General features: G+C 65.0%; 10 protein-coding genes across 10 annotated transcripts; 4 read left to right on the top strand and 6 right to left on the bottom strand.

Moving 5' to 3' along the window:
• Positions 1-95: 95 nt before the first annotated feature.
• On the top strand, positions 96-473 carry MICPUN_101458 (predicted protein; the record flags this gene model as incomplete). The annotated part of the gene is made up of 1 exon (XM_002503537.1): positions 96-473. One exon carries the CDS (start codon positions 96-98, stop codon positions 471-473), a length of 378 nt encoding a protein of 125 aa, XP_002503583.1.
• Positions 474-582: 109 nt separating this feature from the next.
• MICPUN_60040 (predicted protein) lies at positions 583-3,307 on the bottom strand (the record flags this gene model as incomplete). Its single annotated transcript, XM_002503885.1, has 2 exons — positions 583-3,159; positions 3,263-3,307. The coding sequence occupies 2 exons, from the start codon at positions 3,305-3,307 to the stop codon at positions 583-585; spliced, it is 2,622 nt and encodes an 873-aa protein (XP_002503931.1).
• Positions 3,308-3,539: 232 nt separating this feature from the next.
• On the top strand, positions 3,540-4,931 carry MICPUN_60041 (predicted protein; the record flags this gene model as incomplete). The annotated part of the gene is given in 2 exon segments (XM_002503538.1): positions 3,540-4,906; positions 4,926-4,931. Coding segments are annotated over 2 exon segments (1,373 nt in total), but the record flags the coding sequence as incomplete, so codon positions are not given.
• A 381-nt stretch (positions 4,932-5,312) lies between these two features.
• Positions 5,313-6,260, bottom strand: MICPUN_68300 (predicted protein; the record flags this gene model as incomplete). The annotated part of the gene is made up of 1 exon (XM_002503886.1): positions 5,313-6,260. A coding segment is annotated over one exon (948 nt), but the record flags the coding sequence as incomplete, so codon positions are not given.
• Positions 6,261-7,615: 1,355 nt separating this feature from the next.
• MICPUN_60043 (predicted protein) lies at positions 7,616-8,779 on the bottom strand (the record flags this gene model as incomplete). Its single annotated transcript, XM_002503887.1, has 2 exons — positions 7,616-8,569; positions 8,687-8,779. 2 exons carry the CDS (start codon positions 8,777-8,779, stop codon positions 7,616-7,618), a joined length of 1,047 nt encoding a protein of 348 aa, XP_002503933.1.
• A 149-nt stretch (positions 8,780-8,928) lies between these two features.
• Positions 8,929-9,987, top strand: RN3.3 (ribonuclease III/double strand RNA binding domain-containing protein; the record flags this gene model as incomplete). The annotated part of the gene is made up of 1 exon (XM_002503539.1): positions 8,929-9,987. The coding sequence occupies one exon, from the start codon at positions 8,929-8,931 to the stop codon at positions 9,985-9,987; it is 1,059 nt and encodes a 352-aa protein (XP_002503585.1).
• Positions 9,988-10,044: 57 nt separating this feature from the next.
• On the bottom strand, positions 10,045-11,610 carry MICPUN_60045 (predicted protein; the record flags this gene model as incomplete). Its single annotated transcript, XM_002503888.1, has 1 exon — positions 10,045-11,610. One exon carries the CDS (start codon positions 11,608-11,610, stop codon positions 10,045-10,047), a length of 1,566 nt encoding a protein of 521 aa, XP_002503934.1.
• A 265-nt stretch (positions 11,611-11,875) lies between these two features.
• MICPUN_101463 (predicted protein) lies at positions 11,876-12,799 on the bottom strand (the record flags this gene model as incomplete). The annotated part of the gene is made up of 1 exon (XM_002503889.1): positions 11,876-12,799. One exon carries the CDS (start codon positions 12,797-12,799, stop codon positions 11,876-11,878), a length of 924 nt encoding a protein of 307 aa, XP_002503935.1.
• A 235-nt stretch (positions 12,800-13,034) lies between these two features.
• Positions 13,035-13,812, top strand: MICPUN_60047 (predicted protein). Its single transcript, XM_002503540.1, has 2 exons — positions 13,035-13,312; positions 13,456-13,812. Exons 1-2 carry the CDS (start codon positions 13,074-13,076, stop codon positions 13,754-13,756), a joined length of 540 nt encoding a protein of 179 aa, XP_002503586.1. The 5' UTR covers positions 13,035-13,073; the 3' UTR covers positions 13,757-13,812.
• Positions 13,813-13,827: 15 nt separating this feature from the next.
• MICPUN_101464 (predicted protein) lies at positions 13,828-16,416 on the bottom strand (the record flags this gene model as incomplete). The annotated part of the gene is made up of 1 exon (XM_002503890.1): positions 13,828-16,416. The coding sequence occupies one exon, from the start codon at positions 16,414-16,416 to the stop codon at positions 13,828-13,830; it is 2,589 nt and encodes an 862-aa protein (XP_002503936.1).
• Positions 16,417-16,628: the final 212 nt, after the last annotated feature.

A 16,628-nucleotide genomic window follows, 5' to 3' on the forward strand; every position in this document is an offset into this window, starting at 1 on the left:
TTTTTCCCGCAGTTCCCCAAAGCGCGTCGGGAAGTGAAAAGGAACCTCACAGCCAGGAGCTCCACACTCCAGTCCGCACGCATACGTCGTCGACGATGATGAGCAACCCGGTATCTGAGATCACCTCGGACCCAGCGCACTCCGAGGAGGAGCAGGAGGGGGAGGAGGAGTACGTGGGGATGACCAAGGAACAGTTGCACTTCGGCGTGCACGAAGAACGTCGTGCAGTCATGAGAGTCATGTTCGCGTCCGTGTTTGACGACGGCGAGGAGATCAAGGACGACGTCAAACAAACCCTCGAAATGCTCGGAATCGATGAGGATGAAATGGCGGACCTTCAAGACATAGGCGATGCCATGATGGAAGATTTGGAGGCTGCGGAGGACGACGAAGAGATGGAGGCCATAATGTACGCGGCGGTGGACAAGTATCTGGGAATCGAGGACAACCCGTTCTTGGAGGCTGCGAACTAGATGTGCCCGGATACAGAGGTTGAGAGCGGCAAGCCTTGGAAGGCGTGATTTGTTGAGTTGCGTGTTGTTGATAAAGAATTGTTTGTTGTTGTATTACGAGCCGAGCTCGTCACTGAACCTCCGTCTCTGCTCGCTCCGCCATTCGCATCATGGTGTTCAAAGTTCCCGACTGATGCTTGCCCTTCAGCCCCTCCGCCTCTTCTCTCTGTTTGTCCCTCTTACCCGGCAACAAGTGCGGGACACACTCGGCCAGGACAAAGTCCAGGTGAGGCTTGACGTGCCTGCGGAAGAACTCGTCGCCGCCAGCCTCCGTGACGCTCATCACCTCCGGCCTGGTCATCACGTAGTTCATCTCCGTCGGGTACTCCTCCTCCACGCACGCCGCCACGGACCCGTCACCGGTACCCTCGATGAGGTGACGCAGCACGTACGCGCACCTGTGCGCTCGAACCGCATCCGCGCCGGTCACCTCGCCGTTCCCCCGATGCTGCGCGTCGAGAACCAGGTTAACGAGCCGCGCGAACATAGCCGTCACCTTTGGACGAAACGCTCGCCTCGTCACCCTCGCCTTGACGACGTGCGCGGTGACGTGCTTGGGCGGCTGAGACACCTCGTCCCCCGCGCCCATGAGGTGCGCGTGGTGGGTCAGGAGCGCGCACTCGTACAGGACGTCCACGACGAGGTCTATGACGCCCGTGGATACCGCGTGCGCGGGCGCTCTGAGCCTGGTGGCGTCCGCGGTTTCCGCCGGCTCTGGCGGAAACGGCTCGTCGGAACCGCGGGCGTCGCGGAACGCCGTCGCGCGGTGCTTCTCGGGTTCGAACACGAAGCAGGCGTGGACGAGCGCCGCGAGGCTGTCGTACCGGCCGACGATATCCGCTCGTTCGTGCGCGGCACCCTCGGCACCCGCGAGGGCGGCGCGGACCCACGCGAACAGCTGCACGGCGCGGTGCGCCGACGCGCCCTGCCGCGCCGCGTGCAAAAGCCTGTTCCAGTTTGCCATCGGCGATCCCAGGTTGTTCCCCTTGCGCCTGGCGGCTACGAGCGAGGGCCTGGGGTAGGTCGCCTCCATCACCGATTTGGTCAGCCGGTTGACGGTGACGTCGAAGAGCGTCCTGGATCCCAGGGCGAGTTTTCGCATCTTCGGCACGGACTTGAAGTGCTCCGTCATCGCAGCCGCCGCGCACAGGTCGCCGCAGTCCAGCGGCGAGACGGATTCGATCGCGATGTTCAAACCCCGTTCCCCCATCTCCACGGGCGCCAGCATCATCAGTTCCAGGGTTCCGAACATCTCCCTCGCGTAGTTTGGCTCGCGCCGCGGGTCGACGCCGCCCTCCTCTATGCCCTTTGCAGCCTCGAGAGCGGCTCGGGCAACCTCCAGCGCGGGCGCGAGCGGCGCCGCGAGCATCAACCCGTTCCTCGCCCTCTCGAGCATGGGATTCGGTGGCGGGGGTACGATCAGTCGTCCCTCGTTCGGCTCATCCAGGGATTGGTACGCGGTTTGGGTCGGGACGGCGGGCAACGCCGGGGGGGTTTCGTAACTCAACGAACCGTCCTCGCCTCGTCTCACCCGACTCGTCTGTTCCGTCATCTGCGCCGCGACTTCGATCCCCGTCGCGCCGAACGTCCAGCTCTCCACGTCGTTCATCTTCGCGGCGTACGCGAGCAGCTCGCGCGGGAACACATCCGCGAGCGCCGACTGCACCCGACCCCACTCCGTCGTCGTGTCTTCCTCACCCCGCGCAGCCTGCGCCGTCGCCCTCAGCTCCTCCGCGTTGCGGACCGATATCCTGCCCTGATTTCTCACCGTCGCGGACTCCAGCTGGTACTGCACCTGCGACCCGATCTCGTATGTCACGATGCTTATGTGCTCGTAGTCAAAGTCCGAGTCGGTGGTTTGGTCCTGCTGCGTCCACTTGAAGGCGGCGGGTGGAGGGTCCGCAGACTCGGGGGGCGAGAACGTGGCGGCGGAAACCGCGGCGGCGACGTCAAAGGACGGCCCCGCCTTCTGGAGGGGTTTGGCGTCGGTGGGTTCGGGTGGCGCCGCGGTCGTCGTCTCGGGCGCGGCGGACGGTTCCGCGGACTCCGTCACCGGCCCCGGCCCCGGCGCGGGGGGCGACAGGTTGGCCATCGCCTCCCAAAAATTGAAGTTTCTCGGCTCGGGGGAGTGACCGAGCGGGGTGGACGTGGACGTGGACTCCACGACCGGCCCGGATCGACCCCACCCGCCGAACGACTGAGGCTTTGCCTCCTGGGTCTCGGGTAACGCCGGCGCCGGGGCGCCGCTCTTCTCTCCGATCCCTTCCTCGCCGGGCCCCTCCCCCGGGGAGGACCCCACCTCCTCTGCGACGAACTCCGACTTCTTCTTGCGCGTTAGCTTGAGCCTCTTCGCGAACTTGTTCGCCTTGTGTGTGCCGAAGATGTGGCTGTGGAAGAACTGCTTGCCTGGGTGTCCCTTGAGCTCCACGTTGTCGATCTCAGACAGAGGCACCGTAACAACCTCGTGGCGCTCCACGCCCTTCATCGGGCAAAAGTGCAGGTTCCGGGAGGTGATGGCGACGTAGATGTTCCCTTTCTTCAAGCCGCGTGTAAGGTTGCTGCCGGTGCGGCCCTCCACAAAGATTATCTCGTAGTGTCGGATGTCATCGTACTCGTCCGGGGTGAGCAACCGGCGCAGGATGTTCCCCTGGATCGGACGGGGGGGAAGCAACAAATCGTGAGCGTTTTTGTTGACCGAAAAGTGAGCATCGGCCAGCGGGTGCCAAGAAGCGGGGCAATGCGGCGCCTACCTCGGCATTGACGTACTTATGCGCCACGTTGACGCCTCTGAACATCGTCACGACCTTCTTCGCGCGATTTCTTGTCCCGATACGCGCTTACCTGAGCGCGGAGGTGTGCGTGAGACCCGCAGGAGGGCAACCTCGCGAAGTGCCAACGGCCGGATCTGGCAAAGCCAATCAGAAATCTCGGCGGATACGCGAATGTGCCGAGTCGCGAGAAGTAGCCGCCTCACCACACCCGGGAGCACGGCTTTCGGCTCGATTTTGAGGCTCAGATCGCGAGACGATGCCGACGATAGTCGTCGCGACGGGTGCCAGGTTCGCGCCCGTGATCCGCGCGTCTTCTGGGGACCGGGCTTCCGTTGGATCCGGCGAAGCTGTCAAGGGGAAAAATTCGGCACCGATCGAGGGAGGAACATTCACCCCGAACCCGAAGACGGTCTGGAGGGGAGACGCCGGCCTTCGCTCGGGCCCCAAGCGCCAGATGAAGAACCCCGATGACTTCGGAGGGGACTACGACAAGATCAGGGAAGAGCTCATGACCCAGGGCTACCGGGGCTGGGCAGGCAACCTCAGCATATCAAACACGATAAACTGGCTCTCGGAGAACACGTTTGGCGCGGGAGGGACGTCCCTCGGTCGTGGCATCGACGCCGTGGCGGGTGCGTACCGCAAGTTCCTCGACGCGCTCCCGTACCGCCGCCAAGACGGCAGGCAGGCGAGGGCGCTCCCCAAGGGTCGGGCGGCGGAGGCGTACAAGCGATGGGAGGCGTTCAAGGCTGGGGAGTCCAAACCGGACGACGATGGCCCCGTCGTGGGCGGCAGGCAAGGAATGCTGCGCGGAGAGCGAGACGTGTTCGAGTACTGGACCAAGGTGTCGGAGGAGGCCGAGGCGGCTAGAAAGGCGGGTAAGCGACAGAAGGCTGCGGGGCGGGTCGGTCTTTCCAACAAGCTCGGCGAGGGCAGGCTCGTGCTCGCCGAGGGTCAGCGAAGGGCGATATCCGCCGACGTCATGGGTCTGGTTCTATCGCTGCGTCGCGCCGCCGCCGCGCTGGAGCGGGGCGACGACGCCTCCGCGGGGTTCGCATCCGACGCGGCGTGCGTCGACGCCTCCGCGGACGAGGCGGACGACAGGAGGGACGAGCTCCTCTCCGGGTGGGGCGGCGGCGGCGACAGCATCTCTTTTTACGGCGGGTACGGCGCCATCACGCCGCTCGAGGCTGCGGAAGCGAGGGACGCCGCGGGGTGGACCCCGACGCAGGTTGCCGAGCGCATCAACGCCATCTCCGCGTTGCTCGTGTGCACGCCGGGAGACGCGGTGGCGTGCGCGCACAGGTTCCCGGCGGTTCTGGAGACGCCCCAGTCCGTCCTCGCCGCGAGAATGGCCGCGCTCAAGGAGCTGCTGCCCCGCGCCGACGCCGCGCTCATATTCAGGGCGGAGCCCAGGCTTCTGCTCGCCGGGGACGGGGATATCATCATGGGTAACGTGCGTAGGTCCGTCGAGGCCATCAAGCGGGACCTGCCGGGCATCAATGCCGACAAGCTCTTGGAGCTGGAGCCCAGGATGATGTTCGAGGATATCTCGTCGGGGTTGGAGGCGCTTCGCGAGCTTTGGCCCGAGGAAGCGTTCAGACAGTCGGACGCGGACAACCCGTTCTTCGCCGAGGAGCTCGCGCTGGCGATCAAGGCGCTGAATGGCAAGGGCAGCGAGAAAGAGGGGGACCGCCGTCGAAGTGACAAGTCGTACAAATAACTGTTTGTAAAACGTCTCTCAGTACTTTGAGTTGAGGATGCTGGAAGCGGCGGTGAGCGCAGCGCGAGAGATGGCCTTTTTCGTCGCGCTCTGAGGCGGCGGCATGGACGGCGTCGCCGACGAGGCAATCTCCGATCCGTGGTTCCGCGACACCGGCGAGAGCGGCTCGCGCGGCGGGATTCTCTGTCGCCGTTTCAGCTCGGCGAGCTCCTCCCTGAGCGCCGCAGCCTCAGCCTCAGCTCGTGAAGCCCTCGACTTGGTCGTCTCCAGCTCACCCTTGTACTTGGCCACCGCGGCCATGGCAGCCTCGCTCGATCCACCGCCGCCAGTCGCGTTCACCTTCGCCTTGCCGAGCTCAACCTGGGAGCACCGCTGCGCAAACAGCAGAGTCGACTGCGTCTCGGGGAGCGACGCAGCCTCCGGGGAGACGTGCGCGAGGAGCACAACCTTGGAGTTACCCCCCAACGAGTCCGACAAAAGCCTGGTGAGCTGCGAGTTGCGAAACGGGACGTGCGTGCGCTTTTCGAGCAGCGCGGCGATGACGTCACCCAGGGCGCTGAGGCTCTTGTTGATGTGTTGCGCCTCCTTGAGCCTGTCGCCGGTAGCCTCCGACCTGGCGACGCGCTCGGACCCCGCGAGGTCGATCAGGTGTAGCCTGCCCGTCTTGACCGCGCCCATCGCGGCGTCTGAACCCTCCACGTACACGGTAACCACCGAGTGACTCCTGCTCGACCTCTCGTTCATCTTTGTCTCGCCGCTGGCCCTCCTCGCGGTTCCCTCCGCCATAATCTCGAGCACGTGCGCGGCGTCCCTCGCCGTCACCCTCGTCACCTCGACGTCCGAGTCGTCCGTGCCCTCCGAAGACGTCGTCGGTCTTCTCTCGTGGAACCTGGGCTGCTCCGTGACCCCGTTCCAGGTGGCGTCCTTATCGGTCCGCCTCAGCAGGTCCCTCACCTGCTCGTTGTAAATCTCCCTCATCTCCACCGCGATCGTGTACGCCACCCCGTCCGTCTCACCCCTCGCTCTGGCAGTCTCGAACAGCTCAGTCAGTGCCCTGTCGTTGATGCCCACGAGCTCCTCGTGCTGCGACGCGCCGTCGGGGCCTCCCATGGTGTGCGTCTTGCCAGACCCGGTTTGCCCATACGCGAAAACGCACGCGTTGTACCCGTCCAGGACCCCCATGACCACCGGCGACACCTCCTCGTACACGTCGGACTGAGTGGAGTCCGGGCCGAACACCCTGTCGAACGAGAACCTTTTCTCCTCGAGGCGCTTACCCGCGGGTCGGCGCTCTCCCGTGTTGGAGAGTTTAGCGACTGGAGCGGGTTTGCAGACGGCGTCCATGCCCTCCGCGGCGGGGTCGAGGCACCGGCCTGGAACGACCATCGACTCGCCGTGGGGGTCGTTCGTTTGCAGTGGTCGGATGCGGGTATAGACTCGGATGGCTCCCTTCAGGTCTTGGATCTTGTGGAGGAGGGCCCTGTTGCGGAGATGGAGCTTCCCGTTGCGACGCTCCTGGTAATCCTTTTCCTGCTCCAGCGCGGAGAGCGTTGCCTTGGTCTCAGCCTGGATGCGCGCCACCGTGGCGGCGAACTGGGTCTGTAAACGTGCCAGGGTTGCGACGGTCTCCTCCCTGAGTCTCTCGTTGGAGGACTTGAGCTCGGGCATCGTCTCGTCGTACCTCGCGATCGCAGCCGCGAGCCTCTCGTTCTCATCCGCGGTTCTCATCATCGCCTCGTGGGACCGGGTGGCGTCTTCGCTGTACCGGAGCATCCGCTCGTTGGCCTCGGCGAGTGCGGCGGTGAGTCGCGCATCGGTCTCGTTCGATGGTCCTGGTTGACGCGCGGGCGACGTGCCAGCGCGCTCCTGGGCGTCGAAGAGCGCCGTCTGCATCTCGTGGAGCTTCACGGTGAGGTGGGCGATTGCGTCATCTTTGGCATCCGGGCTCGACGCGGCGATGACCGGCGCGTCATTGGGGGAGTCCGGCATCTTGTCTTGAAGGTACTGTCTCACCCATCTGAAGATTTTAGCCCTGTGATCGTGGCTGCCGACGCCGAGATCGACCCTGAGCCTCTGGAGGGTCATGTTCGCCAGCTGAGGGCCATCGACTCCCGCGGCGAGGAATTCGTCGGCGTACCCCTCGAAGGCGGTGACGTCGCGTTCGGAGAGGGTTCCCTCCGCGGCGAACTCGCGGCCCAACACCCGGAGGCATCGCGCCACATCTTGAGACGTCCACTCCATGAGGGAACCGCTCGGAAGCGCGGCGCGAAGCTCCGGAGTGAGGCCCGGGATGTGCCGTGGCGTAGTCGACGTCGGAGCCTCCGACGAGAACGCCGGCGTTTTGGGAGACGGCACAGTCCCGAGACCCGAGGAGGAGAAGAGGAGTGGCGTCATCGTCGTCTCCGCACGGGTCCTGATAAGACCAGCGACGGGTGTTCCGAAGCCAGTCGGGACGCTCATCGCGACGGAATAGAACCCGTCTGCGATACGCCGCTTCAGTCTGCGCGCGCCGGGGATATCGGCAGCAAATCATAGTTCCCCTGTGAGACTCTCGGAAAACGCCCCCGCGCAGCTGTCGCAAGCATTTCGTATTTTCTACACTAGCTAGTCTAGCCGCTGAGATGGTGGAGGAGCTCCGGGACGCTCCTCTGCGGATCCGCTCCTCTCGGGGGCGGGGGCACGTTAACAGCCCCCGCGGCAGGACCGGCGATGGCCGGCGGCCCGGGACGCTTCAGCTTGTGCGCACCCTCGGCGGCGCCCTCGGCGGCTTTTTTCCTGATGTGCGCGTTGAGGTTGGACCGCTGCGAGTATCGCCTCCCGCACTCGCACGTGAACGCCTTCCCGCAACCCCTCTCGTGCGTCTGCATGTCGGACTTGAGGGCGTACGCCTTGTCGCATATCTTACACTTGTGGGGCTTCTCCGCCACGTGGGTCCTGAGGAAGTGCTTCCGCAGGGTGGGAAAGTCCATAAACGGGTGCGCCAGCTCGCCGTTGTCGTCGCAGTTGTGGGCGCAGTTGGGCGATGGACAGAAGAACCTCCGCTCCCTTTCTTCGGAGAAGGCGGTGTTTTCGTCCATGGCCATTATGGCCTGCTGCAGGTCGGGGTGGTCCTTGTGCGTCTTAATGTGGAAGGCCACCTTAGACGCGGTGGCGAACATCTGGTCGCACAGCGGGCACTTCACCCGCTTCTCCTGCCTCCTGGTGTCCACGTCCATTATTTCCTCCACGGTTGGGGTGATATACTCGAACTCATCGTCGTCACGTTTGTACGCCTGCACCGCGACCACCTGCATGCCGCCTCCCGCGCCCTTGATTCGCTTCGTGGGCCTCTTGCCCCCGCCCGCGTCCTGGATCATGTGCGTGTACTTGTTCGACAGCACCGCCACGACGCGCCCCTTGTCGAACAGGACGTCGCAGACGCGCTCGTTCGGGAAGAGGAGCGCGCCGTCTCCGTCCTCCAGCTTCTCCGCACGCGTCGAGTCCCCGGGTCTGAGCCTCGCGAAGCGCTCCATGATCATATCCGAGAGCTCCGAGACCTTCAGCGTCCCGTCTCCGATCGGTACCTGGCGTTTGGAAGGGGCATGGCGAGGTGAGATCCAAGGTGCCTTCTACAAGTATTCGCGGGGCGAGGTCTGGTTCAGATTTGAAAGGGGCGCTCGGGTGCCGGGTCGTCGACGCACCCTAAAGACGAGATCCTTGATCCCCTTCACGCTCGCGGAGATTCGCCATGACCTCGACCGGTCGAACCCGGCGGGATCCTCCGCACTTGGCATCCCGTCTATCGCCACGGCGCGCGCCCAAGGCTGAGGCAGCCGTCTAGCCTTCAACGGGCGAATCACCTCGGCACTCCGGAAAAATCTGCCTCGCGCGCACTTTTTCCCCGGTTCCTTTCTGTGAGACTGACAGTCCGAGGGCACGCGGGATGGCCGCCGCGAGTCTCGGTGCCCGATTCGCGCCGTGTGTGACTGGGTGCGACGATACACGCGCCTACCGGGCCACGACAGTGGCATCTTCGAGGACGAGAGGAGGGTTTAGCGTGGAGTGCCTTTGGAAACGGAAAAGCGCAACTTCGAGACGAATCAGGCAACGGAAAAGCGCGCTGCGACGCATCTACATGGACCCCGAGGACGAGGATAGGCTTCGGACGTGGCGCAAGCTGATCGTGAACGTGCCCATCGAGAAAATACTCCCGCGCGACATCAGCTTCGGCCCCGGGATCGAGAGAGATGGGGACGCGGCCGAACGAATGGCGTTCTTCGGCGATAAATATCTAAACCTCTCGGTGGCAAAGGCTCTGGAGAGGCAGCTCCTGGATGGCGACGAGACGATGAGCATCGGTGAGATGAGCGTGCTGTGCTCGTCCGCGCGTAGTAACATGCTCTTCGCGAAACTGCTGCCCAAGCTGCTCACCCCGGACATGGTCGCCGCGGTCCCCGAGGAGGCCATCATGGAAGGTAGACAGCACAGCGTGGGCACGCTCCTCGAGAGCTGCGTTTATCTGGTGTACACGACTGGCGGCGGCGAAGGAGCCGCGGCGGTGGACGAGCTCGGCACCTTCCTGTTGGAGGAGGCCGAGAAGCAGGCCGCGGACGTGCACAACTATAAGGGCGCGCTGTACGAGCTCATAGCCAAGGGCGTGGACGGGTACGTGGTCACCAAGGACAAGATGGGCGAGGCCAGCGGCGGGGCGCACCCTCAGCGGTTCGAAACTGAGGTTGAACTCGACGGCGTCCGAGCTCGATTCCTGGCGAGGAACAAGAGGGAGGCGGAGCGCGGCGCCGCGAAGAGGGTCCTGGAGAAGCTGTTCGAGCGCGAACGGATGAGGGTGCTCGCCGGTGAGGACCTGGGCTCGCGTGGGGGGTCGTGGCAAGGGACGCCGGAGAGACCCGTGCCTCCACCGCAGCTTCTTAGGAAGAAGAGCGGCAGCTTTGACAGCATGGATGAAGCCATGGAGGCGGACGAGGTCATGGGTGAAGCGTGAGATTTCTGTTCAGTTTATTGTGTTGAAACCTGCGTCCGTTTGTTTTGGATTCGAATATCAATCCCGGGAAGGTTTGCCGAAGCCCCGCGACGGTTTGCCCTTCTTCACGCCGCTTCCCTTCCGTCTCGCCGCCGTGGCAATCTCCTCGTACGATTTACCACCAACCCCGCCCCCACCAGACTTCTTCCCAGTCTTAAACCCAGCCTTGCGGGGGACGAGAGGCCCATCTTCGCCCACACCGGAGGCTTCCTTCACCTTGCGTTTCTTCGCGGGACCCGCGGTCTTGGCGACGCGGGGAGGCTCGTCGTCGTCATCGTCACCGGCGACAACTTCGAAGCCTTCGTCGTCGTCGTCTGGTTTTTCGACCCGCTTCTGTTGATGTTTCTGCTGTTTCTGCTGCTGTTTCGGCTTCTGCTGCTGCTGCCGCTGCTTCTGCTGTGGCTGGCGGGCGGGTTGTGTCGCGTTTGCCCTCTCCCTCGCCTTCTCTGCCTGCCTCAGCTTCATTTCCTTCCGTTTCTTCTTCATCTCCGCCGGGTCTCGGTCCTTCTCGGCGCCGATGGCCTCCACGACGGTCTTCGGCAGCTGCGTGGGCATGACCGCCATGCACGTGAACCTACCACCGCCCGTCGCCTCTGCCAGCGGCTCGTCCCTCGCGTCGTCCACGCCCATGTCCCGCGCCCTCGCCGCCGCGCCGCCGCTCGCGCCCACCGCGCGAAGGTCCCAGAGACGGACGGTCCCCTCGGACGAGCCGGTGACGAGGCACACGGGCCCGCCGCCGGGGCCCCCCATGACGGGCCCGCGCTCGGCGTCGTCCACGGGGAACACCATGCACTTCACCCGCGTGGGGTGGGCCTTCGTGATCGTGAACGCGGGTTTGGTCGGGGGAGCCCTCGAGTCGTAGCCGAAGACGTCGCCGCCTTCCAACCCGAGGCACGCCAGGGTATCGTCGCCAGCCTGCGCCATGCACATCACCCGCTTTGGCGCGTCGAAAACGCCAGAGACGGTGCCGGTCTCCGCGCTCGTGATCGTCAATCTGGTCCCCGCCACGGACGCGTAGGAATTACCGCTCGGGGTGAAGGCCAGGAGCTCGGGCTTGGTCTTGAGCTTTGTCTTGTGAGCGACTCGTCCCTTTTTCATGTCCCACATGGCGATGTGCGAGTCAGCCCCCGCGGACATGGCGACCAGGCCGCTCCTGTGCACGGACAGCGCGTGGACCCCGCCGCGGTGCGCCTTCATGGTCTTGAGAGCGTCCCACTGCCCCACGGACCAGATTATGATGTTCCCGTCGACGGAACCGCTCACCAGTCGGGTGGGCTCCCTGGTGGGATCCGAGCCGTGAAACTGCATGCATGACACGTTGCCCTCGTGGCCGCTCAGCGTGCCGATGTCCGCGAGACCTCCGTCCGGGTTGTGATGCCACACCCTGATGAGGTCATCGGCGCCGCCCGACGCGATGAACCCGCCCTGCGCGGCGACGCTCTTGCAAGAGCTGAGGTGCGCGTCGAGGGTGAAGGAGCGAACCACCTCGGGCGCCCCGCCGCCGCCGCCGCTGCTGCCGGGCAGACCGTCGAGCTGGTAGCCGAAGACGAACCGCTCGTAGGTGCCGGCCACGACGGTCGCCATCTTACTTCGAGGTGTTGAGTGAGTGGTGCGCGAGCCTCCGCGCCGTGTCCCTCGATTTCCGTTCGATGCCCGAGCTCGGCCTCGTTGTGGTCGGCGGCGGATCGAGTGTGCCTGATTTTGTTCTCGCCACTCAACTCAACTTTTTGGCAGCGAGTTTGTTGGTGACCCGTCTGTTTGTTGGTGACCCGTCGCTAATGATAATCCTATGCGGCGCGTCGAAGCGCCCTACTCTACGTGCTATCGACAGAATGTTAGATACGACACCTCACGCCTGCATCGCGTTGATGTTCTGGTACGCCTTGGACAGCTTCTGGAACGCATCCTTGGCTCCCGGAGCCTTGCACTTGTCCGGGTGCAGCACCTTCGCGAGCTCTCGGTACGCCTGCTTCACCCACTTGGGCTGGGCGTTCGGCACCAGGTTGAGGACTTGCCAGTCCGACGTGGCCATCATCACGCGCCGCACCTCCTGCCTGTCCTTCTCCTCCTGCGTGAGCTCAACCTCGGGCTCCGCCGCGGGCTTCGGTCCGTCGGCGGTGCCCACGCCGTGCTTCTTCCTCGCCGCCGCGAATCCGCTGAGCAGGTTGCTCGCCGCCTTTTGCTTTTTCTGCTTCTCCATCTCCATCTCCTTTCGCTCCAGCTCTTTCCGCTTCCACTCCTCGCGCTGCGCCTCCTCCTTCTTGGCCTTGGCCTTGGCCGCGGCTTCCTGGATGCTTCGCTTCATCCTCTCAGCCTCCTCCTTAGCCGCGGCGATCTTGGCTTCAAGCTCGGCCTTGGCCTCCGTCGCCTTCCGCTGCTTTTCCTGTAGCGCCGGGTCCACGTATATGTGCTGACGTTTGGGTCCAGCCGCGCCGTCTTCGCTTTCTCCAGCCTTGCGCTTCACGCCGACGGGCAGGAACGACTGGCCCACGTGATTGCTCCCCGCGCCGCCCTTGTCGCCGTTCGATGCGGGGGTGTACGACCGCGCGCTGGCGCTCAGGGTCGCCCCCTTAGTCGAAGATGGGGGCGGTTTGATCGCCGCAGGGTCGGGCCTCGCGTCGTTCGCGCCTTCGCTCCCGGCCTTTCCCGTCGTTGGCTTCTTAGAATCCTGCGTGGAGGGTGCCGTGGCGGGGGTGGAGCCTGGCCTGACCCATACATTCTTGGAACGTCCGCCCCTGCCGCCCCCTCTGCCACCGCCGTATCCGCCGTACATCGCGGAGCTGAGGTCGCCGCGCGGACCGGAACCGCGTGTGTGCCACACCCGCTCCGTCCGTTGTGTCCTGGCCGGTTGGGAGCCTGTGGGAAATAGAAATACTCGCCTCCAACGGGAAACTCGCCATGCGCGAACTGCTCGCCGTGGTCTCATCAGAACGTTGCTCTGCGTTGGCCACGTCGTCTATCCATTCGCTTTTTGTGACTGACTCGGCTGATCGATCCGAGGGCGAACTACACACCCCAAGGCACACAGGGCGACACATATCGATACGATGTCCGCTTTCACCACGGCATCCGCCGCAGTCGCACTCCCCGTGCGCGCGTCCGCGTCCACCCGCCGCGCGTCCGCCGCGCAACCCGCGCGCGTGAACCTCTCCGGGGCGCGCCTCGCTTCCGCCCCCGCTCGCGCGGCCGGGCGCGACCGCGGGGACTCGCTCGTCGTGCGCATGGCGTCGAACCCAAACCTCGACCGCGAGAACCCTGACCTTCAGGAGAAGTTCGCCGTCATTGGGTGAGTGCCCGCCCCTCGGCGCCCCGCCGTACCATCCCGCGTGCCGCTCGCTTTATCCATCGAGGAATATTCGCAATCCAGCGTGGCAGCCCGAAATCGGAAGCAACCTCCTGACCGATCCGCCCCGCGCAACCCTCTCGCAGGTCCGGAGAGCACCAGTGCCAGAGCTGCTTGTACGTTTACAACCCCAAGAACGGCGACCCCGACTACCCCGTCGCGTCGGGCACCGCGTTCAAGGACCTGCCGGAGGACTGGCTGTGCCCCACTTGCGGAGCGGCGCCGAAGACGTTCAAGAGCTTGGGCAAGGAGGTTGCGGGCTTCGAGCAGAACCAGGGGTACGGGTTCGGCACCAACTCCATGAGCGGTGGCGAGAAGAGCATCCTCATCTACGGTGCCCTCGCGCTCTTCTTCGCGCTCTTCCTCGGAGGCTACCTGCTCGACTAAGGGGTCGGCCACGCGTAAGATTAGCGGTTGTATTTCGGATGGCTATTAGTTCCTAAGTTCCTCGCGCGTTCCTAACTCCGACGCATGCCGAGGGCGTCCCACGCCGCCCCCGCCGCCCTCTCCGCCGCCTTCGCCGCGAGGGTACACAACTGTTCGTCCGTCAGACCCGCGCTCGGTCCTTTCCCTTTGGCGAACCCCTGGACCGCGTACACGAATGCGTTTGCGCAGCTCCACTTCTCGCCCTGCCTCGGCGCGCTCCGCACCCCGGGCTCACCCTCGCCCTCGCCGATCGTGTGCGTGAACGCCCTGAAAGGGTTTGCGCGCGGATCCACGATAAAACGCGCGCCGAGCGCCTTGAAAACCGCGAGTTCGCCCCTCAGGTCCGCGTAATCGTTCGCGGCGGTGAACACCGCCGGCGCGTCGGGTCTTCGCGATAACGTCTCCACCAGATCCGGCGCCCAGCCCCGGGCGAGCGCGCCGCCTCCTCCGCCCATCCCGGTGTTAAACCCGACGATCATCAGCGGCACATCGTTCGGTACCCTCGCCGTGTAGTCCCTGACGGTCTCGCGGTGCACCGATGCGGTGATGGTGGGCGATAGCCGTTTAGCTTCACCAGACGCGGCTACGACGTCCGGGCCGACAAACGCCAGGTGGATCCCACCCGCCGGCTGAGGCGCCGCGACGGTGACCTCCTCCCAGTACCTCGTGCGATCCAGCAGGTACTGCTCGGTGAACGACGACGCGCCCGCGATGACGACGACGACGGGGGTCGTCCCGGCGGTCTCGTCGCCGAGGTTCGCGAACGTCGCATCCGTCCTCGTCGCATCCGTCCTCGTTTTTTTCCTCGCGGCGGCCAACGCCTCGGACACGCCCGGCTGCTGCAGCGACCACGCCAGGGTGACGGGGAAGCTCAGCCCGTCCAACGCGTGCGGGGTTAACACCGGCTGTTCGTCCTCCTTGCCAGCCAGAGCCCACCTGGTCTGTATGAAATCCTCCCAATCGGAGGCGTCCCTCAGGTCGATGCCTCGCGGAGCCGTGCCTGGTTCGCGCGGAGGCACGGACGGAAGCGTCGAGAAGTCCGTGGACGACGACCACGAGAGCGTCCCGCCCACGCCGACGCAGTCCTTCGCGGCCGATGTCGCGGGGACACCCGTCCTCGGCGGCAGATCGGGCTCAGGCTCGGGTGGAGGCGATTCAACCGTGTGCGGGGTTGGGGTGGGCAGCACCGCGAGAGGCTCGCATCTCACACGCACCACCAGCGCCCTCGTTGGTTTCTTCGACAGCTTCACCGAGATCGAGTCCTCGTCTGCACCCTCGGGTAGTTTCACACGAGCGACGTTTCCTTCCAGGCCCGGTGCCTCGATGATTAAGGTCGACGAAGAGGTATCCACCTCGACCCCGCAGTCCGCGGCGCAAGTCCCCGCCGGAAGCGGCACCGTGATGGCGATGACGTCCCCATCTTCCCACGCCGCAGAGCATTGACCCGGAACATCGGGCGTCGGCCTCGTCGTTCCCGTGTCCCTCCACTCGCCCTCCTGCGAGTCCCTGATTCGCACCTCCGGCTCAGATGTCGCGCCGTGTTTCAGCCGCATGAATTCAATCTCCCTCGCGATTTTCTCCTCCTGCTCCTTGCGTTCCGCCTCCGAGAGCGGCGCGGCGCGCGCGGCGGTGACCTCGCTCTTATCGAAGTACCACAGCGTCACCGCGTATCTCGGCGCGTGCGCCGCGAGAACCTCGTGGGGCACCCTCGCGTCCGACTTGAAGAGCACGACCCGGCCCCCGAGCGGCGCCACGTCCGTCAGTCGCACAGGCTTTGTGGTACTCCCGTTTTCGCCTGCCCCGCGAAGCGTCGCGACGTCCCTCACGCCCTCGGCCACGTCCCGCGCGTCCACCGCGACGTTAAACTCGTCCGTCGCTCCTCCGAGATGACCCGACTTGACCCTGGTGTCGAAGCTGTCCGCGCTCTCCAGGCTCTTACCGTCGCAGTCGACGAACCCGGCCGCCGCCGCCTCCCCAGAGCCGGAGAGGCACCGGAACACCCTGAGCTCCCCGCCGTCGCCCTCCTCCCACTCCGGGTTGAGGTACAGCAGCGCGGTCAACAGCCGGCCGTTGCCGTCCGGGTTGTCCACGTGTCGCACGTACCTCGCGTCGTCGCCCGGGTAGACGGTGCACATCGCCTTGGACCTGGACGATACCGTCGCGAGCTCGGACCGCGGCTGCGCGCCGAGTTGGTTGACCAGCGTGTCCGCTCGTTTCATCGCGGTGGGTAGGGTGTCCCACTGAACGCCCTCGAGGCGCTCGGTGCCGTCGAACCATCCCACGTGGTCGCCACGCACGTCGCGCATCGTGTACTGCGTCGCGTCTCCCGCCTTGCCCCCCGCGAGGACGCCCGGCGCGAGGTGGCCGTGCTCGTGTGCGTCCCGGATCTCGTCGCGCAGCGATCTGGTGTGCGCGCCCGTGAGGAAGCCGTCGATGACGACGAAGTGCTCGGACTCTAGCCTGGCGTTAATCTCAGCCAGGCTATCGTCCATCAACCACCACCACTCCGCCTTGCCGAGCAACGAGTACTTGGTGCGCAGGAAGAACAGCTTGTCGCCCACGCCATCGTCCACGTCCGATGACGGGTGCCTAACTTCCGTCGCCTTCTGCTTGCGCGCCATCGCCCGAGGCGCGAGGTCGGGATCCGTCCGTCCCGCACTCGCGCCTAGCACGAGCCTTCGTGGCGACGCGTCGGCGACGTCCGCCGAGCCCGAGCCCGAACGCCTCTGAGGCGACCCGGACGTCTGACGACGCACGGTGTGAGATCCAAACGAGGACTCACCAAAAGTTGACGTTCGGTTCGCTCAGTCTGTCATCAGTCCAGTTCGACCCG

The sequence above is a fragment of the Micromonas commoda genome, chromosome 7, assembly GCF_000090985.2.
Source record: "Micromonas commoda chromosome 7, complete sequence".
Classification (NCBI taxonomy): domain Eukaryota; kingdom Viridiplantae; phylum Chlorophyta; class Mamiellophyceae; order Mamiellales; family Mamiellaceae; genus Micromonas; species Micromonas commoda.

What these genes read in the sequence shown, in the direction of transcription:
- MICPUN_60047 (XM_002503540.1), top strand. Translation starts at nt 13,074, where the DNA reads ATGTCCGCTTTCACCACGGCATCCGCCGCAGTCGCACTCCCCGTGCGC. An exon ending in GAGAAGTTCGCCGTCATTGG is followed by an intron (nt 13,313 to 13,455) that starts GTGAGTGCCCGC and finishes ACCCTCTCGCAG; the next exon opens with GTCCGGAGAGCACCAGTGCC.